The following is a 24847-nucleotide window of genomic DNA, read 5'->3' on the forward strand; positions in this document are numbered from 1 at the left end:
ATCTATTCTTCATAGAATTTATTTTTTCTAGAATCTATTCTCCAGAATCACTTTTCCAAACCACAGTTTGGTTTCATCCAAACACACCCTTAGTACTGTTCTGTTGACTTTAATTAACTGTCTCCTTTTACCTTTTAATTTGCTGTGGATAAACCTCTAATTGACATAATGATTCTTCAAGTAAATAATTGATACAATATTCAATTTATTTCAATATTATATAACCTTTCAAGCCTCTTTCTCAAACTTTGAAACCATCATTTCAGATTCTTGATAGTACATCCGATGTATTTCGAATACTTCCAAGAGGTATAAGATTCATCAAGTCAGATCAGTGAATCAGGCTGCACAAACACTAGTTATAAAACCAAATGAGTAGAGATAAACAAACAATTGAGCTGCACAAACGGTTTGAGATGTTATGTGATATTTTTGGCATAGGGACACATTAACAATTTCAAGGATTACACAACATTCTTTTGAACTGAGGGAGGCCAAGACAATCTCCTGTGGCTTGAACCATTATCTTGAGGGATCTCACCTGCTTGGCTCTCTTCTCCATCTGCTGCTCCCTGCTGACCCAGTTCTTGCCTCCTCGGGTTTCTGATAGCCAAGTCATCGAAACTTGATTCGTTTTTCCATTGTGGCGGAGTCACGCAATCAGAAACTCCTGGAAGTCTTTGCGAGGGATCTCCGGCAGGAGTCCTTGGCCCGAGGTATCAGAATAACCAACTCTCAGATTTTGAAGAGTTGCAAACGATTCTCTCATTGCCGACATGGCTTCAAAGAACCGAGTGCAAGATGCCAAAGCCACTGGGATTGGTCGAAGCATTTCCTAACAAAAGAACATTGGAATTTAACAAGGTAGACTGTAAATGAAACAAAGAGGTAGGGCCTTCAAGGACTAAAGAATGAACAAGCCACAAATGGTGATACACAGTTAACATCAGCTAGCAATTATTTATTTAGCAGAAAAGATCAGCCTTAGAAAGGTTGAGATGATTGCTTTGCTTCAATGGAATTAGATCGATTCCAGAGCACACAGAATTCTTCCAACAAGAGATCATTTCTGATCATGCTTACTTCAGAATTTGAGGGGGTCAAAACCAGACAATAAAAATAGGTTGAATACAAGGATGCGATTCAATATAACGCTCGGAGTGAAGAGACATCAGGGGAAAACAGTGTGTACTACAATCATTTATATTAGACAAAATAACCTAAATTGACTGAGTATATATTTGATTGTCCTTTAAATTTAAAATTTTCATTTTTATCATTTTATTCTTCAAATATGTAAACATTTTACAGTTCCATTAATAGCAATTGAACATTGAACATTGAACATTCGCCAATCAGATTCTAAAGCAATAACCTCTGGATTGAGACCCATAGTGAATCTCAACTTTCCAAAATTCTTACTCTGATCCCTTTTATAGACAACTTTTAAAAGGTTTTAGTGTTTCTATTAATAAGACATTTTTAAAAATCTAGACAGTAATTATCACGCTCTTTAAAGAACTGCACCTGAAAAAAGGTGCGTTTACTTAATTAAGAGAGTGTGTGTAAGAGAGAGAAGAGAATTTAATGAAGTGTATTTGTATAAAATAAAGTAATTTTAAAAACATCAATTAGTTTTCTTGGTTTGTATAAAATAGGTAAAGTTGTCTTGTGAAAAGGAACAGAGGAAGTAAAAAACATAATAAAGGATGACAGCCAACATGAACTAACACTGCAACGATGACAGCCACTGCTTGTGATGCAAATAGTATCAAAACATGAATAGTCATTATATCTACAAAATCAATTAATCTGAATTTGTCAAAATTAAAGTACAACTGCACAAACATACCCCCCAGACAGAAGGAGGTTCCTTGAAATTCTGACTCCAATGGAAATCTGCCACTGATGCGGTCAAGGCACCATAATCACTAGCTGCCTTCATCAGTAGTTCAGAGAATTGTTTCTGCATAAGTGGAAATATTTGACTTAGCATTAGAATTTGGCATTCCTAAATACTTTGAAAATCACACTCAATAATACTTGACAAACATTTAAAGATAATTTCCACCGATGTTTGAAAATAAACCAATCAAACCAAATAGAATCAACCTAGTATCAGACACTTTTTCCCATAATTCCAGGATATACAAATTTACAATCTTTATTTTCATTCATATTCAAGACAGGTACGCTTCACAAAGAGCATTTTTATATGTTATGCTTTCGTAAAGGAATGCATTAATACATTTCAGCTAAAACTAACTAGCTTGAACTTAACCAATCTGGTCTTCAATGATTGTTCAGCCAAGTCACTTCAAACAAAACAAATTATTTTGGGTTTTTTCAAAGCAATCATTGGCTTGATCCAGTTTGATTTCATTTAGGTGCAAAAGAAGGCCAGCTAGAAGTTAAAGAATTGAACAACAATCCCACAATATGGGCTTCAAAGCAAAGAGCCCATCAACCAACATCACTACTTCCATACTAGTGCTATAATCCTTAGTTGTCTGAATCTATACTGCTTATGACTCCGCAAGTAGCACAGAGAGCTTTCACTAGACTCAAGCCAATTTGACAAATAAACTATTCAATTTCCCTAGTAGAACTCAAGACCAACTGCATAAAAAATCAGTAACTTCATACATTTAAATACCATTAAGAATGGACAATCTTCATAAAATATAAGATCAAGCTAGAGGAAAAACTAGCCTTTGCACCCCTGGGCAACAAGCTAAAGGAAAAAGAGCTTCATGCACAGGATTGTCCCTTTTACCCTCCATTAACTTAGAATGACTGAGATATAGACATATCAGAGTCTACAATCATGTTGCATCCACTTCTGAATTTAATGAATTCCCCGTTAGGATTTTGCAATGCTGCTTTTATCAACATTTATCATCCAAGTAATAACAATAACCACACTACAGGCTGCTTCCTAGAAAAAGCAGAAGCTAAACACCAGATTTCAAGTTTGAACAAAGGGAACAATAAAAATTGTATATTCACTAACCTGATATTCTGCTTCTACAGGAATGCAATCAAGTGAATAAGGTTGCTGTAGGCGAGCTATAATGCGATCCTGCCAATTTTTAAGTAATTACGGCAGATTAGATAATTTTCTAATCTTTCATGCACACCCAAAAAAAAAAAGAAGTTAATCTTCAAATGTCAGCCCCCCCCGGGGGGGGTGGGTTTTGTGGGGGGGGGAGCTCTAGAGGAAGTGTACAAAGTTAGGAAGGAATTTGTGCCATTCTATTCTTAGTAGTTAGCTTATGATTTAATCACTTATCAATCACCATCCCTCAAACAGAATATTAAACTAACAACAAACCATGTCTTACTAGGCGAGGTTAACTACATAAATCGCACAATGCTATTGTGCTCTATCAATAGCCAATAAATTGAATATAGCAACATACTGAACTTATCAGTAGCAATTGAATACACTGACATTTGAAAAAACTAATCAATTTGAAGACACAAGATATTCATAAATAACTTTTTGATATATTTTGTCATCCAGCAAAAAGACCAATGCATGTCTCCACTTTTCTTTTGCTTTTTTTTTTCTTCCTTTTTTTTTTAATTCTTTTTGCAGAAGCATTAACTCATAGATGGAGCACAATGGCATCATGCGATCCATGTAACTGACCTCACCTAATGAGATAAGACTTCTTGTTGTTGTTGTAGAAGTATCAGTTCAAATTTTGAAACTTGATTAAGACAAGACCATTAGTATGGAGCTTTTGTTCAAGTGCTTATGCATGGGCAATGGCAGCAAAATGAACAAAGCAAATTACCTTATTTTGAATAACGTCTTTCAGTATAGTTGTAATCCTTGCTAATGTCTCGATCTTCTTTTCCATTTCACTCACATGGGTCAAATGTGCAACATTTTTATCATCCTAGAAATTTTCAAAGTCACAAGATCAAAGCAAATTGAACACAGGTTAGTAAGTTTTCCATTCATTATGTAAGAATGAATTCTTCAGTTTTTCTATTTAATAGAAAGACCAGATTTGTGGTCACTGTTCAGTGGATCTTTGTCTAAAATCTAACCTTGCGACCCTGAAGTTCCACTTGCAAATCAGCTATTTTTCTTTGTACAGTAGTTAGTTCTCTCAGAACCCTGATTAAGTCTTCACCCTTTTCGCCTGTAGTAGAGGATGAATTATGAAGTTCTTCCTAAAGAAAGAAGAGAACGACAAGATCAGCCTGGTGAAAAATTTGATCCATTCACACTACAAAACGTAAAAATGTTATTGATAGATTTGGTCCGAAACAACAATCAGTAGATAGCAGCACCCAGAAAACTTAAAGATCACTTATATGGAAAGTTTAATCAAAATGTAAACAAGTTGCTCATAGATTTGGAAATTTTACCAGGTGATAGATTTTAAGTTGGTTTTGTCTACGTCATTGCATCATTTATTTTTTGAACTAACAGATCAAACTAGTTTCATTCCTGTGCCAATGTTGCATACAAGGTGCCGCACATATATAATACCCATGCTTGATAATTCACTTAAAAACCTGTAGTATGCTTGGATGGGAGACAGAGTAGGCAAAGAGAAGATTTCTTTGAAAACTCATGTATGGTAATGTTTTATAAGGAGGAGGAGAATGGAGGATTTTCAACTAAACTTCCAAAATGCACCAAAGTCTTCCCTCATCTATCATCATAGGTTCCCCCAAGCTGAAGAATTTGGGACAATAAAGTCTTCCCAAACTACATTAATTGTTCCTTCCTCTCCCTTCTCTAACCTTTTTCTTTGGATTCGTTTCGTTCCCTTCTCCTCCCATCTCCCAAACGCACCCGAGCGTTTCATTTGACTTCTTCTATGGCAGAAATGATCTGGATTCTTCTTTGCCAACCAATTGCCGATTGAACTGAGCTTTAGGCTTAAAAATGACTCTCAAAGTTGAACCAAGGAGAAAGGAAGGTTGGGAATTTAGTGAGCTCTAAATACCCATATCTCCACAGTATCCAAACCTTGCCCACTGGGTCATTTGTGATTACACATTCATAGAACAGACCATTTGTTTTCACGTGGTCTGAAAGCAGCTGTTAAATTAAATATCTGTTTTATTTATTGGGTAATATAAAAATGCAGTACAAAGTCTTGTTCAACGAAACACAGAGACGTAAAATCAACTCAAACAATAACATGTAAGTTTCGAACAAAGACATTATCATGTACACTATTCAAACAGCGTCAATTCTATCACAAATCCCAGGTTCTAGTACCTCCATCTAATTCAGCTCAAATCTCATCTTCGATTGTCACTACTGGGTATTTCAAAGTATGTTTAATTGTGGCAACTACGAAATGCCACAAAAAGGAAAATTGAAATCATTCTGAAGTATAAAAAGCAAAATTACTGAAATCAGCGTGATTTTACCAACCAGAGGTAGAAAAAGTACCTGGGAAGGAGGAGAGGAGACAGAGAAGCCAAGATCGGAGGCAATAGAAAGAGCGTCTGACATACCCCCAATGCGTCTGAGAGGCTTCCTACCAACCCAAGTGGAGTCACCCCCCATCGACATTTTGAAATACAAACACCGGAAGAGGAAAAAGAGTGCACTGTCTCTGAATGAGCACAAATTGAACCGAAGGAGAAATTGGGCTTCGTTGAAGAGGAGGGGCGGAAGAAAATTTGAATGGGAAGAAAGAAACTTGGCTTTGCTTCAGCCGAATGCTTCACTTCAATGACCAAAGTGGAAACTTGGGAAATGCTAAAGGACACGGGGTGAAGAAAAGGCCTCCTGTGGGTCAAAACTCAATTTCGAAGTGCCATTTGGGTATTTGGGGAGAAGTAAGGGCACCAACCGAAAAGAGGAAAAATAGGGGGAAAAAGAAAACATAAAACATAAAACATAAAAAGAGGTGACCGGCTTACAAGATGACTCATTTATGGCTTCAGACGAAGATTAATATTGTATTCAGATTTTGATTAATGTAGATTTATGTGAAATTTGATTGATTTTGAAATGTGAAGATCCGTACACATGCTAGTTTTGAGGTAGGATAAAGGAAGGGAAACAAAGCAAGCCTTACCTTCACTAATGACGTTTCTTTTTGTTCGAGAAATGAAGCCAATAGAAAACAACCAGACCTGAGATGCAAGCGGACTAAGTTGACGGAGAAGAGGATGAAGCTGAGCGTGGATGGAGAAGACGGTGAATTATCACTTTCGGCTTCCATCCCCAAGTTGCAAAGGAGCAATAACTTGAGTTAATAATTTTTAAATTATTTTTTTATGCATGTTCAAAGGTGACGGTTATTTATGTTAGGTAAAATGGAAAAAAAACGCTGAAATAAAAAAATTATACACAGACCGATTTATAAAAATTATTGTCAAAACATATACTCCTCCGGTCCTTATTATAAGATCCCATTTGACTTTTTATTTGGTCCTAATTATAAGACCCCAATCCATTTTGTCTCTTATATTTATGTATTTTTTTTCCAAGATAATCTTTCTAATAATGATAGTTTTAGCCAATATACTTAATTAGTAAGGATATTTTAGGAATGACAACACTTATTTATTATAAATAACCAACTTAACTTACTTCTTTAATCTCCTCAAATAAGTCAATTGGGTCTTATAATTAGGACCGGAAGAGTACTACCATTGTTATTTTTCCTTTTATGTTAACATTTAACTAACTATATATGTCGGTAGAAAATTATAAAGCTTTTTCGATCTATCTTCTAATGCAACAAAATTCATTTCAAAACGTAATTTAGTTTGAAAGTTATAAATAATGAAAGATCGAGCAAAGGTAAGAAATATTTTTCTGTAATATTTCAAATTAAAGCACCATATTTCAAATATCTCTCTTTCATATGAAAACAGTTTTGATTGAAATGTCTTTGAAATTTAATGAGCATACATTTTCATATAAATTAAGTTGCACGTTAAAAGAATGCGCAGTTTGTGAGATATTGTAAAAATATTAAGAAAAAAAATCAAAGCTAGAACAGAGTATTCTTGCAGTGATAAAATAGATTTTACGATAGGAATCGATTTTGTACAATTTGTAGTAACAGCGAGAAAATCTATGAAATCAAGTATAAGGAAGCTCTAATCGACTTTGGAAGAACAAATAATGGGATAGTGCAAATAACCAAGAAATTCGATTTTGAGTCATTGAGGAAATTGATTTTAATACTCCTGACTAACCTTGTTCTTTAAAATTACAGGGAAATCGATTTGAAGAACAAAGTGAAATTGATTTTAAAGAGGTCATATACAAAGTTTATACCAAGGCATATTAAGAACTCGATTTTGGAGACATTTTAGAAAACAAATAAGACAAATTTAAATTTTGATTTGATGGAAGATCAACTATTAGAGTTGATCCCTCAACTATTGAAATTGGAAGGAGAATGTGTTTAGGTTTAGTTTCCTTTTAACTTAACTGTTAGTTGTCCTAACAATAACGTCACTTATCATGTTTGGATAAGGTCCCAAGTTTAAGTTCGGTATTGATATGTTTGTGTGCATGCATGTGTTGAATTGTACTAAATCAGTCTTGTAGACTCAAAATTGTAAAGTTTTTGACACATGGGTTTATCTTTGAATATGATGTTTATAGTCTTAGAATCATGTGATGTTTAATAATATTAAATATTTAGAATTTGAGCAGTGTCAAACTCTGAAGGTATAAAAGGAATTCTTCCATTCCACCTTCATAGTTCCAAACAAAACTTTCATTATTAAAATATTTAGGGAATTTATGAGGTAGTTGGTTTTTTTCCCTCATAATCCATTATTCCACACTTACATAGTTCCAATATGTTTGCACTTCAAGTTTGGTAAAAGCACCAAAAAAAAAAAAAAAAGGTGCTTATCTTAAAACATCTAACTTACCAACAAGCATTGAGTTATGACCATTTAGCAATAAGGTCTCGAATTAAATGCAAAAAATGCCATTGACACAGATATCCCAAAAAGGCATCTAATTAACTTTGTGAAAACAGGAAGAATGGGGAAGTAATATTATCCCTGAAGTTTCTATATCAGCTTATCATAAACACCTAGCAAAAATCGATATAATATTTTTTATATATATATATATATATAATGAACTGGAAATTTAACCATACTATTCATAAAGTCATGACCTGTACAGCTTTTACATCGGGCTCTGGGCAATCCATATAAGCCAGAGATATAGTTGGAAGAACAAGTTCAATGGATAAACAATAATATTATATTTTTTGTGATCATATTTGGAAGGCGAGACGTTGATGAATCCAAAGACACAAAGCTGTGGCAGCAAATGGCAAAGCAGGCATCATATGAACAATATTATTTCAACAGCTTTTACAATTTCTCTCAACAACATAATTAACCAGCGGAGATTCCCATATGTTCCCCATTTGTATTATTCTGCCTCTTTTCCAACTTTTAATAATCTTTTCCTCTCCTTGTTTTCTATGTACAATGTCTTGCCTTGCGTTGCCTCACGTACATTAACTGGAAGAATATTCATATCTATATATACACTTATATTTGTATATACATATATGTGTCCTTGCTTCTATCGTTCCATTCTCCTTTCCATTGTCTCCTTCAAGCTTGAGCTTCTTGTTCTTGAGGCTACAGAGAGGGAGAGGGAGAGAGAGGAAGAGAGAGTTTTGAGTCATTGAAGTTCATCAAATTAAATTCATTTTGATTTTTCACGAATTTAAGCTGCAGGTTGTGTTGTTGGTGGGAAAAGGATTTGGAAGAAGTGGCTCACTGAAAATTATAATCATAAGAGAAAAATGGAAGGAGAGAAATCCGTTGCACTTGATGCTATTATGAAGGAAGCTGTGGATCTGGTATGTGTTTTTTTCCCCAGATTTTCATTTTCCCCCACACACACGTGTGTGCGCGTGTTTGTGATATGTCTCTTAGAAGTATTTCAATTTGAAATCAAAATCACTTTACAGTTTCATGTTCACATTTTTCATAGCATGTTAGATGGTAGCTCAAAATTGGTTTGACCTAATCATCTTCCTTAATATCCTCTCTTCTTCTTCTATTTGATTATAGTCTAAGGAATATCATAGGATAATTTAAGAAAAAATGATAAATATGAGAAATAAGTTTTATATTTAGGATCAAAATCAACTAAATAATTATTTCTTATATTAAGGACCGAATGAGTATAATTTTTTCCCTACATCAAAACTGTTTACTTGTGATAATACATCTCACCCACCTCTCGAGGGGGAGTGCACACATATATATCAACCCACTCTTATGTGAGTTCGTCTTACATGGTTGGTTATACGGTATAAATTTCAGGAGAAAGGTGAGGAAGTAATTTACTATTTATTAAATTTATTATGGGTAATTAATATTGCAGGAGAATATTCCTGTTGAGGAAGTGTTTCAACATCTCAAATGCACAAAGGAAGGTTTGAGCTCTGAGGAAGCAAAGCAAAGGCTGGACATGTTTGGATATAATAAGCTGGAAGAAAAGAAAGTTAGTTAATTATATTTGGAATTTAATAAATGGATTTAACAATTTTTTTCTTGTCATATATATCCACATCATAATTAATTTCCGATAACATTTTGTTAATTTAATTCCATAATTTTGATTGCTGCTACAGGAAAGTAAAATACTGAAATTTTTGGGGTTCATGTGGAATCCTCTGTCCTGGGTGATGGAAGCTGCTGCTATTATGGCTATTGCTATGGCCCATGGAGGGGTAAATTTACTCTCTTCAATATTATCCCTTCTTTGTTTTAAATCTTTTCTTAATTTTTTCCCCTAAAAGTAATAAATGATTCAAGATGCAATAGTGTAAAGTTATGAAATTCAAGTAAATATAAGAATTACAGCTATTGGATATTATTCCTTCTCTCACTTAATTTCCCTTAAATTGCAAGTATAATAAGAAAGCAATTCTTTTGAGTAAAAATGTCATTTTGATTACATTTGGCCTCCATGGGGAAGAACAATTTTAAGTGACTTTACAACTGGATGCCGTGAGAGAAAAGTTAAGAATTACGTTTGTTTTTTTGAAGTGCCCTTATTATCAAAACCTTTTACTTTGTAATAGTTCATTCTCTCTTTTTTGATTTTATACAATTTAAACACATGCACACACAAATATGTCAATGTCAAACTTGAGCTTGAAATCTATCCGAACATAATAGGTAGCGTTGCCACTAGGACAACTTGCCATTGACATAGTAGTTCTTTTTTTTTGTACATCTCACAATGTGGCTTATTTCTGTAGGGCAAGCGTGGAGATTATCAGGATTTTGGTGGTATAATCATGTTGCTTCTCATAAATTCTACCATAAGCTTCATAGAAGAAAACAATGCTGGAAATGCTGCAGCTGCACTTATGGCTCGTTTGGCCCCAAAATCTAAGGTTTTTCTCTCTCTCCTCATTCATCAATCATCACTCAACAATTTATTCTGTCTGGTTGTTTAGTTAAGGACCCATTTGTTTAAGAGTTAAAAAAAAAAAAACAAGTAATTTTAGTTATGCAAAGCCATCATGTTTAGCTTAGGGTTCTCCCAACAACTCCCTCAAAACTTAAACTACTTTTTTAATCTTAATCAAACTGGCCCTAAATTATATTCAGTGGTGTTCATTTGACCTGAAATGACATATTTATAGGTACTGCGTGATGGAAACTGGAGTGAAGAAGACGCTTCAGTGTTGGTTCCTGGAGACATAATTAGCATCAAGCTCGGTGACGTCATTCCTGCAGATGCTCGTCTCCTTGAAGGAGATCCTTTAAAGATTGACCAAGTATACAAGAATTTGCTCCTCCTCAAGAAAAACCTTTTGAAAGTTTTCATGTTCTGGTCAATTGACGTTTTTTCGCTTGTTTGTTTCAGTCTGCTCTGACTGGAGAGTCACTTCCAGTGACAAAAAATCCTGGTGATGGAGTGTATTCTGGCTCAACTTGCAAGCAAGGAGAAATAGAAGCTTTAGTTATTGCCACTGGAGTCCACACTTTCTTTGGCAAAGCAGCTCACCTTGTGGAAAATACCACACATATAGGACACTTCCAGAAGGTTCTTATTCAAAAATTGAATGTTCTTTTTTATAATTCTGGCTCATCAAGTGGTTAGGTGTAGGTCTCTTAAGAACTTTCCTTCACTTGTAATGGCAAACACCTAAGAAGCTGAAGAAATGTTTCAGGTTTTGACATCCATTGGGAATTTCTGCATTTGTTCTATTGCTGTTGGGATGCTTATCGAAATGATCGTGATATGGGGGGTTTATAGGAGACCTTACCGAATTGGAATCGATAACCTCCTTGTGCTTCTCATTGGTGGTATCCCAATTGCAATGCCAACTGTCCTTTCTGTCACAATGGCCATTGGTTCACACAAGTTGTCTCAGCAGGCACGTCAAGTTACCACAGTTGTTGATGAATGGTTTTCTTCTTGTATTGTACCAAAAGTTGGCATGTATTTGGCTTTTGCAGGGTGCCATCACAAAGAGGATGACTGCCATTGAAGAAATGGCTGGCATGGATGTGTTATGCAGTGACAAAACTGGCACACTAACTCTTAACAAGCTTTCTGTGGACAAGAATTTGATTGAGGTTTGAATATTTCTACTCCTATAATGGAGTACCAAAGTGTTTTGCGCATAAAAAGAAGTTACTGAAACAAATTATGCCTAAAACTGGAGCCTCAGTACAAAAAAATTTGAATAAATTCCATCTTACTGTTTCAAATGGAGCTTATGAATTCTGTATACATAAGTTCATAAAGAAATGCGCATATGGGACTATCTATGGCAGGTTTTTCCCAGAGATGTTGACCAGGACATGGTTGTACTAATGGCTGCAAGAGCATCAAGGACAGAGAATCAAGATGCAATTGATGGTGCGATTATTGCCATGTTATCAGATCCAAAAGAGGTAATAGTTCACCCTAACTAATTGAAGGCTGCAATTTCTGATCATTTTGGTCTTTTCAATCACTTCTCTTGCAAATTGTTCATTTATTTACAACTGACCACTGCTTTTAACTCGTTCAGAAAAAGAACTGGAATAACATGTGTAGAATTAAGACTTTGGCTAATCAGTTTATATTTTTCTGAATTTTCAAGGCAAGAGCCGGTATAACAGAAGTTCACTTCCTTCCATTCAATCCAACTGATAAAAGAACTGCACTTACGTATGTTGATGCTGATGGTAAGATGCACAGGGTTAGTAAAGGTGCACCAGAACAGGTACAATTGAATGTCAAAAACCATTGTGATTACAACACACCGAAGAAACTTTTTTGTGTTATTAATCCATTCTCATATTTAATGCAGATTCTCAATCTTTCATATAACAAAGCCGAGATTGCACAGAGAGTTCATACCATTATTGACAAGTTTGCAGAACGCGGACTACGGTCCCTTGCAGTAGCCCGGCAGGTTTATTTTTTAATAAATTTTTTTTATGTTACGAATGCTTTAGCATGTTGCATATATATGTGTGTTTATGTTGAGATATTTGAGTTGTGTGATTAGGAAGTACCTGAAGGAACTAAAGAAAGTGCAGGAGGCCCTTGGGAATTTGTTGGCCTTCTTCCACTTTTTGATCCTCCTCGCCATGATAGTGGGGAAACAATCAAAAGAGCTCTGGATCTTGGTGTGAGTGTCAAAATGATAACAGGTATGTCTTGACATAGCTTGAAATTTTCATGACAACTAATAATGTTTCATGCAAATGCCTTTTTGGCTTTAACCAAAGTGATCATTTTATGTTCTTTTACTTGAAAGTTGTACTAGAAGAAAAGGAAGAAAGCCTCAGAAGCTCTTGTTGTTCTACATTGTGCTTGTTATTATTAAAGAAGATTCAGTTATCGTGTGAAACTGAGGAATGACCTCAAATTCTTGCCACATAACTGATATCCATGAGAAAATTAATAATCCCTTAATACTAGTGTACTGAAAACACTTCATTCATCAACTTATACCTTTAAGGCTTGTATCTGGACTCGTATCATGCTTTTTATGAAAACCCTATGCAGGAGATCAACTTGCAATTGCTAAGGAAACAGGAAGGCGTCTAGGAATGGGTACTAACATGTATCCTTCTTCATCTCTTCTTGGTGAACACAAGGGTGAAACACTTGAGTCTCTCCCAATTGATGAGCTCATTGAGAATGCTGATGGATTTGCTGGTGTCTTTCCTGGTAAGTGAAACAATATTTAATGCGTTAAGGCTTCGTATATTTCAAAGTTTTGTATTTCTAATCATGCATATTTCTTTCAGAGCACAAGTATGAGATTGTGAAGAGGTTACAAGCTAGGAAGCACATTTGTGGGATGACGGGTGATGGTGTAAATGACGCTCCTGCCTTGAAGATAGCTGACATAGGTATAGCCGTAGCAGATGCCACTGATGCTGCTCGAAGCGCATCTGACATAGTTCTAACAGAACCTGGATTGAGTGTGATCATAAGTGCTGTTTTAACTAGCCGTGCTATCTTCCAAAGGATGAAAAACTACACGGTAGCCCTTCTACTATCAATTAATGCTATCCTATGTTATCAAGAAATATTCAGTTTGGCCCTACTTGTTTCCATTAGTGCAAATTGATCCTTCAAGTACAATGTAATCCACTCATGAATACAAAGTTATTGGTGTATGACATTGACGACCTAATGCCAGCAGCGTGTGTTTTAGTTTGGTTGTGTCGCTGACAAGTTAGCTTTAAAAGCAAGTGACATTTCATTTAAAAATTGTCATACCAATTTTTGGATGAAATTGGAGATGTAAGAAAGGATCCTAAGTTGCATACAGATCTTGATTTCCTTCGTCTTCTCTTTTTCTGCAGATATATGCCGTGTCTATCACCATACGTATTGTGGTAAGCTCTTTTTTTTTTTTTTTTAATTTGCATATGGAATACATGTGGCAGTGGATCAAATCATCAATCTTCTTTTCTTTTATTCTCTATTTCTCTCCCTTTTTTGGTCCTTTTCCCTAAAATCTTCATTAATTTCATATTGCAGCTGGGCTTTATGTTATTGACCTGCTTTTGGAAATTTGACTTCCCTCCCTTCATGGTTCTTATAATTGCCATTCTCAATGATGGTAACATTATTGCAATTTTCCATCTCTCTATCTCTATTCTTAGGGGACAAATGCTTACATGAATGCATATTTTTGTTTGTTGGCGCCTTTCTAGGTACCATCATGACAATATCTAAAGATAGAGTTAAGCCATCTCCAGCACCTGATAGTTGGAAGCTCAGTGAAATTTTTGCAACTGGGATTGTCCTTGGAAGTTATCTGGCTCTAATGACTGTGATATTCTTCTGGGCAGCTTATGAAACTGACTTTTTCCATGTAAGTCCCTTGTTTCTACATGGTCATTTTGTGCTTGTCTTCCAAGGAACTTCATGAAATGGAACATTCTGATGCAGAACCATTTTCATGTGGAAAACTTCAATTCAAACCGTCGCGACATGTCAGATAAAGAAGTCGCCAGGGTGCTGAATGAGAAAATGGGATCTGCAGTGTATCTTCAAGTCAGCATCATCAGTCAAGCGTTAATCTTTGTAACTCGCTCTCAGGGATGGTCTTACACCGAACGACCTGGTCTTTTGCTCGTTATTGCTTTCATTATTGCTCAGCTGGTACCACCTTTTTCTCAACCTTCTCATAATTTCCTAAGATACTGTCACCTATGGAAACTTTTTGACTTGAAACAGTGCATAGAGTCTAAAGACTTACTATACTTCATGCTTAATCTTTATTGTTTTGCAAAGAGAACTCACACACACACACACAATTGTTGGAAGTCACCAGTTTCCAAATCAAGTGTCAGTACAGTTTTTCTCTCCAGTTGCATTTGCATAAGCTTTTTTCTCTTTGTTGTATTTTCACATTTTGAAATTCAAATCCCAAAACACAGGATCTATTGTTCTAATTGAAAATAGAAATGATCAAACTCTTGACCACTTTATCAGAATGGTTTTGATACCATGTCAAGAATTACTTAAATAATTAACTTTAAGCTCAGGTTGAAATTGCTCTAGAAAAAACCAATGAAGTTTTCCTTTCAAAAGCTTATTCGTGGATGGAAGTATCATTTGTTATTTATCGGTTAAAACTTTTCTTCCAGTAGATTTTCTTCCGGAGAAAAAAATAATTTAAAGCTTTGACCGAAAAATTTTCTTGGGGTAGTTAATAACAGTTGGTAAAGATATCTAAATGCTGTATTTTTATTGAACAAACACTTAATCTCGTCATTTGGTTTTATATCAAAATTTCAATGAATTCACCATTACATTCTCCCCAGGTTGCAACAGTTTTATCTGCCACTGTGACCTGGAAAGTTGCTGGAATCAGAAAAATAGGCTGGAAGTGGACCGGAGTCATTTGGCTGTACAACATTGTGACATATGTACTGTTGGATCCTATAAAATTTGCTGCCCGTTATGCGTTAAGTGGAAGGGCTTGGAATTTGGTCGTAAATCAAAGAGTAAGTATGATCAAGTTTTCACCGAGTCTAATAACAAGCTAGGTCGAGATTTTTCTTTTTTTCAGGCCAAAAAAAAGCGACTTGTCCATATGATCAAACTTAGAAGTTTTGGACTTTTAGGTGTCATTTTTCCCAATCAAACCAGGATGCCCCGTGATAGTTAGTGATAGTAGAACAAAAACACTGGAGGGTTGAACCACAAACTTTCAAATATGAGGAAAGCAGATTACTCCTTCTAGTCCTTATTATAATAACTTATTAACAACTTTACATTGGTTCAGAAATTCAGTTAAAATTAGTTCATATTTTTTTAAAAAAAAACTTTGGAACTACTTCAATAAAGCTTAGGTTCTTTTAACAAGGATTAGAGAAAGTAATTTCATGTAAAACCACGGGGAGTACAATATGATTTACCCTTATTATTATGCCAGACTCTAGATGATAAACCTACAAATCATGCAAAGAGATTGGTGTTACTATGTATTTCTTGTTTATGTGATTAACAGACTGCATTCACAAACAAAAACGACTTTGGAAGAGAAGCTCGTGAAGCTGCATGGGCAGCTGAGCAGAGAACCCTGCATGGTCTTCAATCTGCTGCCGAGTCAAAGACATTTGCAGAGAAACACACATTCAGGGAAATCAACACTCTAGCAGAAGAGGCCAAGAGAAGAGCTGAAATAGCAAGGTCAATCTGCATTCTCATTCTATTTTCTCTTCATTTTTATTCTTTTTTTCCCCTCCTTTTTGCCTCTTTTTTTTTTTTTTTTTACCCTTTTGTTAATCTTTTTCTTTCTGTGCAGGATGAGAGAGCTTCACACTTTGAAAGGAAAAGTGGAATCATTTGCCAAGTTAAGGGGTTTGGACGTTGAAGCTATTAATGGGCACTACACTGTCTAAAAGACCATGTACCTGATATATCATCAACCTTCATGGATAAATTTACTCATGTTTAAAATTTTTGTCCCCATAATTGGCTATACTCCAATAAATGAAAAGTCTACAATCCTGTCTTCCTTTCCTGGCCAAGCTATCACAATATCCAATATGTTATTGCTTCATCAGGATTGATTAGATGATTTACCTGTAAGCACTGGATTGTGAACTCTTTTTCTTTTCTTTTTTTTTTTTGGGTCACATTTTGCTGAGTGAAATATATTTAAACTTATAACTACGAAGATTACTTATGTACTGCCTATTGGGTCCTCTTTCTGCTTATATACCTAGTGATGGGGTCTCTTATATCTGATTTGAATGTTAAAAATTGCCAAAGTGGGGGAAAAAAAAATTGTTCCGATATTATAACTAAAAGAGCGTGTCGAGTCTAGCAAGAGATACATGCACTTAAAAACTACTCTTTCCTATTCAATTTGGTTACATTTTGATACTTGTATTTTGAACGAATAGGAGTATTTCGAAGTAAAAGATAGAACTTCAAGATATATCTCATTTTGGGATAACTTAACCTTGGGTTAGAAACACATTCTAACAAGAGCCGAATAACACCCAATACATATCACCAAAAAAAAAAACACCCATTACAATGTCACATTCTTAAATTTACATTTAAGCATGTCCAGCAATCTCTTGCTCTTGTCTAAAAGGTTTATTATCAGTATGAAGGATTTTTGGTAATTGCATCAGGTAAACGAACATTTATGGAATCAACAATAACTTTTAGTATTCCCTTCTTTTCAAAAGACATGAACTCCCTCACACAAAGCTTGCATGCTTCCATCTACTTCATAATGTCATTGAACAGCGAGGATCTCTCTGGGCATGACTTATTAAGCAAGTTTAGCAGATCAACTCCTCTCAGTTTCTCTAGAAGCTCATTTTCTAGAGGCTTGGGGACTTGCTGAAGCACAAATGGGAATTTGACAAATAGCTTCAGAAGGTAATCCAACTAACTGCTTAAAACAGAAGGCACAAAAAGAAAAAGAAAAAAGAAAAAGGAAAAAAAAAAAAAAAAAGGATGCACCTACCGTTCTCAACCATAGGATATAACAAGCGGAGTGTTTTGCTTGTGATTGGAGATCCTCAAAGTCATTATCCAAAATAGTTGAGCAAGACTTCGCCAGACATAATTCATTCTCCAGAAATTCTCCAAATTCATGATACTTGCTGGCTGTCTCCTTGGAAGCATTGGATGTATTACTCGACTCTGTTAGAAAATGGTTGATCCAGCATGAGGAAAGAAACCGCCGATGAAGCCACAGAGCCTGTTCAATATAAGCAACATGAAACATCTCAGGTGATAAGAAAATTACTGAAATAGCACAGAATGGAAAGTGAAACTAAGTCCATTGTTCCAGCAACCTGTAAGTATCATCATGATAGGTTAGCTGTCCAGCTCGTGATATTAGAACAAACCAAACCTTATCCCGGCTGACCCATGGATCATTATCATAAACTAATTATAATAATGATAACTGATAAATAAGGCCCCATACCTCTCTTCCAACAAAACGATTTACCAATGTTCTGTTCCAGTCAAGTTCATCCTGTCAACCCAAAAGTGTAAAAAAGTAACATACAGGCGTGAGCGCTTATACTGATGATTAAAAGAATAAAAGATCACAGCTATTTCCATAACTACAAAAGCGCTTGACACACTGACATCCAAAATTATGACCGGTCATAGGTTGATACCTTACCAGGATGGGGATCGTCTGAAGTTGAAGAAGATCCCCTAATGTGAAGTAGCAGCTTCAACACTTTCGCCTTTTTTTTATTTTTTATTTTTAAATTTTTCCATTACAACTTCATTGAATTCAAAAATCAGGTGATATATTTCCCATCGTACCCCAAAAAAAAAAAAAAAAATCCTTGAGGAACCTCTATCACACCTCTGTTAACCTTGTGAAATTTCATAAATACCACTTGCATCCTTTCTATAGATTGCAATGGCAAATTTGCCCATCTTACCATGATATCCGACATCATGGGATCCAAGATACTGTGCAATGCGAGATTACAACACGCCAAACGCCTCCCGTTAATACTTTCCATTTTCAATTTTTTGTAGCATACCTCGTACAATTTTTTATCTCTGGTTAATGGCACGCTTCGAATGTTTTGCCGCTGAAGTGTTGTCACAATCGAGCTATTTCAATAATGACTGAAATAATATGCATCTTCTAAATTACAAGCCACCAGAACGGTGATTGGCTACCTAATGAAATGTGCTTCCTCTGTCAAAGCAAGTCAGCAGTTGGATTCTTAGGCCCTTGGTTAAAATTTTTAATTTTTAAAAAGTAGTCGTGACCTTTATGTAGGACCCATACCTAATCAATGATTCAATATAAACTTCATAGCAAGCATAAAATTGTTGTGGAACGCCCAACCATGTTTGGAGAATGGGTATAGGCAGAGTAGAAGAGAAACCTTTCTACACAAGTCTCCATTTACTATTTCACAAAGAGTTTCCCACGTCTTGTGTCTAACAATGTTTCCGTTTTTGAAACCAAATTGTCCCTAGTAGTTTGCATCATCAAAGAGAAGCACAAAGAGGACTAAAGCTAGCTAAGAATACTGACAATTTGAGTGCAAAATATACGAGCTTTACCTTCCAAAGCTGCTCCATATCAAAATTGTAACCAGAAGATACACATCTCCTACAACTTGAGTCCTCCAAAATCTTCAGCAATAGACGCTGCAATCAAGAAAACTTCAAATATGACGTGCAAATTCTCAAACTCATCACTTGACATGATATCTACATCTCTAAACTAGAAAGGAATAATGATAATAAGTAATAACCATTGATCACCGGGTCCAAGCAAGTAAATCAAAGTTCAAAACTTACTCTGCGGTAATGAAAGCAAGAATTATCAGCAATATGCTGCGCAGCCCAATTTCTGGCTCTCTTCAATTCATGCAGAACCTACAGAAACACAATTTTTTAATCCATTGCTGGAAATTCAACATCACATATAACACCACTCATGTCAGCCTGCTTGTGCATTTTGTTATTGCTCTAGAGTCTAGATCTTAAATTCACATGAGACAGAGAGCCTATGGAACTCCTAATATATTAAAAGCAAACCTGTTCTGTTTTCATGTAAGAAACTAACCAGCATCGGTGATTCCAAGCACGGTAATTCATCTTTGATCTCTGAAAATACAGGATTAAAAAGGAATAAATGAATATTCACCTAAAGAAAATACAGTTCATCGGACATCAAAGTATCAAAGTAGTGATGATAAAAGGTAAATGGATGACAGAAACCTAGTAAAATTATTCATAGCTCTCTCCATCCTGTTTTCTTCAATTTCATCCCTTTTACGATAAAAGGTGGATGTTTTATCCATTATTCCATCTTTATGACTTCTATTTCATTATAATATCAAAAGCAACTATAACTGCAGAAACAAATTTGAAATAGTTCAATTGCCAATTTGACTGCAGAATTTTCTATTATCCATTGTGCAGATTTTGTGCAAACGATCAAGGATAAATGAAGGCAAACACAAGATTTATACTCTTTCTGCGTAAACAAGCTCTATGAACATCCAAAGAGAAAAATAAAACCTTTCCAATTTAACAATATGTAGTTCCTACACAGAATTAAGACCTCAGCTATTTTTTCCACCAGCTCAGATTCTTTCTCTAAAATCTCGTTGAAATTTGAACAGTTTGCAGAGATTGACTTGATTACCCACCGCCTGGCAGTAACACATACTGTAAATTAGAATGCTATTCGATTTTCAAAACTGCTTTAGGTTCAATCTATAGTCAAGAATTAAAGCATGATCAACAAGTATCCTTTAACTGATGGAGACAAAGCCATAACTAGAATATATACAATACCTATGGCTCCAAGCTTGTTCACTTTTAGGCGCATATGAGAGCACAAGTGCTGAAAGGTGAAGTTCATCCATAAACACCGAGGGTTGATTCTTCTTGGAGAGTACATACTTTCTATAACAAGTGTAGGAAAAATTTGAGGGGTTTGCCACAAAAAGTGAAACTAATTGCCTCTTATATTATTTTACCATAAAAATTGAAACTAGTTTCATCTTATATTATTTTACCACAGTTCTGATTTCAATGTACAATTATGTTCTCAAATCCGTGAAAGGAAAATGCAAAGAGATAGCTCAAATGAAAATTCACATGATAAGATTACCATGAGGGATTTCAAAAAAGCATAGAAGACAATTTATGTTGTCTTCAAACTTATGATGTTGACTTACAGATATCAATAAGATAACTAAAGCATACAAATGATTAGAATAGAACCTGCAATTCCAAGCAGTTATGAAGTCACAGCTCAGCAGCAGAAGGGATCTGCTATGTCTCATAAGTATACTTTCAAGATGATCACAGGATGGAAAGGCATATGACGAATCGACAACTTTGTCAGATTGAATATTAGATGCCTTGTATTGTTTAAATGCAGACATAAATGATTGTTTAGCAGATCTATATAATTGTAGAAGAATTTGGGTTGAAATTCCCAGCTTATGATCCCTGTTCCAAAAATATAAGTTCTCTTGGTTGGAAGCATCAAGAAGTGATTCCACAGAGCTTGCCGTCCTTTCTGCTGATGGATGCAAAACTTCTTCAGGTGAATCACCGGGAATACCCGATTCATCATTAAGCAAGGAGAATTGAGACGGATGAATATAGCCCATTTCATCACTAATCCAGAAGCCAAAGATAAAAATCATTAAATAAAGGCAACATATACCAACAGGATGCTATCCAAGTCGAAGTTATATCTTCAGATATCATTCTACGAACCATAGACTTTGCATGAATAGAGTTCAGTACGTCTAAAAATGGTTCCCATTAACCATTCATGAGGCAAATGTAAAACTAATTAACTAAGACAGAAGACAGCATATTAAATAACAAGGAGCCAGTTGCAGGACGTACAAACATCAAGGCACCAACATGTTCACAAAATTGTGCAAAAGGTCATACCAACAATATTTAAAAATGGAAAAAAAAAATTTAAAAAAAGTCCCTAAAGGTTATACCAATAAGATTTAAAACCAAAAAATTAAAAAAAATAAAAATAAAAAATGTCCCTTGTAAAAATTGAGGTATCATTTTGAACATGATATACCAACATAGTAGCTAAACCCTTCTTCAACCAACACAACTTCCAGAAGTTTAGAGACAGTTCAAGGTCCTTGTAGATAAATAAAAGAGATTTTTCCCAAAATATCAGTAGCAAGAAACCAAAATAAACCCTCTAGAAATGAGATAAATGACTAAATATGAGTCATTTCAACAATCTGCAAGTGAAACAACAAAGTATGACGTCAATGTCATTGCAGGCGAAATAACGCCCAAAATTATTGCCGACATTTAATACTGGATAAAACAAACTTGCAGAAAGAATTAACTGCCTTCTATTTTCCTTATCTCATTTAAACCATACAGAAGACATATTCCAAACCTGCTGATTTAGCATTAAAGTGTTCATTCTCTATGAAATGTCATAAATTTCTCAAGTTTATGAACCAACCACTGAGGCAACCATTATATCAATCACACTAAACACATGTAATCATTAAACTTACATTAGTGGGTCATTTTCAAATATGTCTTCCAACTGATGCAATAGATTCAAGCCTTTTTCTTCTGAACATGATTCTTTGCTCATGTTTGCTGTCCTAGTTGCCATAGGCACCAGATTCAAACGTTAAAAAAACACCCAAAAAAAAAAAAAGGGGATCAATTAACAAACCAATTTCATTAATTTATACATGAAAACTCAAGTCAATGAACATAAAATCTCTTCTCAAATATGAAAGGAATAGAAAATATCAAACTATCACTAGCCATAAATGCTTGCTAACTGAATATCAATCAAAATGATCACCAAAAGGCCCTATAATTATGCTTTAAAGTCCTCTCCTATCTTAACATCTCTTTGCAGTTGAAAAGGCAACATTTATCCCTCCTTTTAGTGATCCTCTAAACTTTCATCCCCTCTTTTCTAGATGAGATATTGAACCACATAATGGCCCAAGATGCTATATAAATACGGCTGATGACTGACACTCATGCATTCAAATGTATACATTGAGGAAGGTCTATATGGTAGTCAACACACCAAAATTAGCTAGTACATTCTTTTGAGAGACAATCACCAAGTTGTGTGGTTTTGTTTAACATACGTCCTCCCATGCCTCACCGAGATGGTACCATTGCAAACTTTTCCTGCTTATATTCACCCTTCCTAGGTCCTTCTGATATTTTCCCCACGATAATAAGTTAATAGCCACAACAAAATTTCCTCTAGCGAAAAGAAGATGAAGATATAGCAGCTCAACAATAATCCTCATCCTAGTATCTGAGGTCAGGCATATAATTCGCACAATATCAGTATAGTCAGTCAACAACCAACTATTCAACTATACTATTCACAAGATGAAGATATAGTAGCTAACAAAAATAATCTAATAGCATGCTACGTTCATTTGCGTTGAGGTGCAATTTTAGTCTCTTTCATCATCAATAATAACTCTTTGGAAACTAATTGAAGTTCAGCCATCTTAAATGGAAAAAATTAGATTCAATTGCATTATCCTTTTCACCTAGCTAATCAGCACATCCTAGTTAACCAGATCAAGAACAAAGCACCGCAAGTGCTTCAGACGAACCCCTTTTATATTCCGCACTTATCTGCACTAAGTTCGAATTGTCTATTGTGAATATGCAAACCCCCGAATCCTATTTAATTTACACCTCATAACCTTCAAAGAAATGAATCATGAGTAAAGGAAATGATCGTACAATAAAGTCACAAGGGCTCACCTTTCAAATGCGGTAGCAGGCTCTCTACAATGAAACACCGAGTAAAATCTTAGGAACAAGACAGCGACTTTTCATTTACAGGAAACGATATTAGTCATTAGCATATAAAACTTTTCTCCTAAAGCAGCAATGGACAATCCGGTGCGGATACCAGCTTCAAGAAGGATTCGCCTTCAAAATACAGAAATTTCCCATTCTTGCTGACAACAATCCAGCCCTGCGGCACTTCCTCTTCATTCTTCAGTGTTTGCGGTCACCGACTTACCGTCTTCATCCACGGCCTCAGCAACATGCTTCTGTCTCTACTCTCTCCACCTTCTGCCCGTCTCGGTCTCAGTCTCACCACCTCAGACTCTCAATTTCGCAGCATCTCCCCATGATGGCACTCACTCAGCGCTGAAGAGCTTCAGCGTTGTCTGTCTGGGCTTTTTCTGATCTCTTATGTAACCTCTGTCCTTCCTTTCTTTTTGAAATTTCTAGTTTTTATCGTGATTTGTATATTGATTAGCCTTAATATGAATTTTATTGCCTGGTGAGTGATGAAGAATATTAGGGACTTTTAAGATAAATATTAATCTAAGTAAATGGATTACCTGTAAACCGAAGAAACTCGGATCAAACACAATCCCTTTTTGCCGATTTAAACGGCCCGTGCCCGTTTGAAAATAAACGGGTGCACTATGTTGACTCTCAAGCCAGCCAGTCCTCCCCGTTGCTCCTTTTAGTCTTCACCAATGTTTAATAATACTATTTCTAATTTTTAATATAAAAACTAATTTAATTTTTAATTTGGTTTTAAATATAAAATTCTAAGATAATTTGTCTATCAAATTTATCTATTTTTAAAATAGTTTTTGTAGTAGTTTTACATATTAAATATTCTATCAAATGATATTTGATTAGTAAGAGTATTCTAGAAAAGACATCATCTAATTATTACTAACTCAACAAAATTTTTTAATCTCTTCAAATTACTCAACTAATTCTTACTACCTCTGATCCTGATTAAAAGAGCTAGTTAACTAATTTGAAAAGATTAAAGAAATAAGTTAAGTTAGTTATTTGTAATAAATATGTGTTATCTTTTCTAAAATATCCTTACTAATTAAGTATATTGGTTAGAACGACCATTATTAAAAGGACTATCTTAAAAAAATATATAAATATAAAAGACAAAGTGAATTGAGGTCTTATATTTAATGCTAAAATAAAAATCAAACGAGATCTTATATTAAGAACCAGAGGTAGCATATTGAGAACCGGAGACAATATTAAACTTGATATTTGTTGTTAATAGAGTAGAAAGTAGACCAAAAATATTAAAAATGGACAATCTTAGCTTTTGAGATTGGAAAAGCCTAACCTCCAAATTTGTGAACAAATTAAAGTTCAAGAAATCTCCAAATTTTGCGAGTAAAGTTCAAAAAATAAGCAATTTGATGCCCACATTCTCAAACAGATGAATTTTGTAAGTAGAACAATTTTCGTCTTCTCGCACAAGCTCTTGGTAATTATCACCTTCTCTTTTGTCTTTTTTATGACACGTTAAAAAAAAAAAATCCTCCTGCTAGTGATAATATATCATTGAGATCGATCCCC

The 24847-nt window shown here is 35.0% G+C and overlaps 3 protein-coding genes across 6 annotated transcripts; 1 reads left to right on the forward strand and 2 right to left on the reverse strand.

Moving 5' to 3' along the window:
* Positions 1-542: 542 nt before the first annotated feature.
* On the reverse strand, positions 543-6088 carry LOC114711145 (AUGMIN subunit 2-like). The gene is made up of 6 exons (XM_028895496.1): positions 5429-6088; positions 4063-4188; positions 3804-3908; positions 3014-3082; positions 1853-1966; positions 543-835 (listed from the first exon to the last, which is right to left on the reverse strand). Exons 1-6 carry the CDS (start codon positions 5549-5551, stop codon positions 653-655), a joined length of 720 nt encoding a protein of 239 aa, XP_028751329.1. The 5' UTR covers positions 5552-6088; the 3' UTR covers positions 543-652.
* Positions 6089-8783: 2695 nt separating this feature from the next.
* Positions 8784-16371, forward strand: LOC114711142 (ATPase 11, plasma membrane-type-like). Its single transcript, XM_028895492.1, has 21 exons — positions 8784-8840; positions 9371-9490; positions 9621-9719; positions 10254-10391; positions 10644-10778; positions 10868-11047; positions 11175-11381; positions 11464-11583; positions 11785-11904; positions 12096-12218; positions 12306-12410; positions 12507-12651; positions 13010-13174; positions 13255-13493; positions 13819-13851; positions 13997-14078; positions 14173-14333; positions 14411-14623; positions 15289-15471; positions 15978-16159; positions 16275-16371. The coding sequence occupies exons 1-21, from the start codon at positions 8784-8786 to the stop codon at positions 16369-16371; spliced, it is 2904 nt and encodes a 967-aa protein (XP_028751325.1).
* A 520-nt stretch (positions 16372-16891) lies between these two features.
* On the reverse strand, positions 16892-23738 carry LOC114711140 (protein prenyltransferase alpha subunit repeat-containing protein 1). 4 transcript variants are annotated; one of them, XM_028895491.1, is made up of 11 exons: positions 23249-23738; positions 22009-22096; positions 20717-21118; positions 20285-20395; positions 20006-20139; positions 19548-19588; positions 19280-19357; positions 19040-19126; positions 17925-17975; positions 17457-17693; positions 16892-17329 (listed from the first exon to the last, which is right to left on the reverse strand). In XM_028895491.1, the coding sequence occupies exons 2-11, from the start codon at positions 22089-22091 to the stop codon at positions 17210-17212; spliced, it is 1344 nt and encodes a 447-aa protein (XP_028751324.1). In that variant the 5' UTR covers positions 22092-22096; positions 23249-23738; the 3' UTR covers positions 16892-17209. The 4 variants fall into 4 exon arrangements, with proteins under 4 accessions (XP_028751324.1, XP_028751323.1, XP_028751322.1 ...); XM_028895490.1 differs by having other exon boundaries at positions 22009-22101; XM_028895489.1 differs by lacking the exon at positions 23249-23738 and having other exon boundaries at positions 19520-19588; positions 20049-20139; positions 22009-22114.
* Positions 23739-24847: the final 1109 nt, after the last annotated feature.

Source organism: Neltuma alba, unplaced genomic scaffold (genome assembly GCF_004799145.2).
Source record: "Neltuma alba isolate B1F8T4 unplaced genomic scaffold, ASM479914v2 tig00011277_pilon, whole genome shotgun sequence".
Taxonomy (NCBI): Eukaryota; Viridiplantae; Streptophyta; class Magnoliopsida; order Fabales; family Fabaceae; genus Neltuma; species Neltuma alba.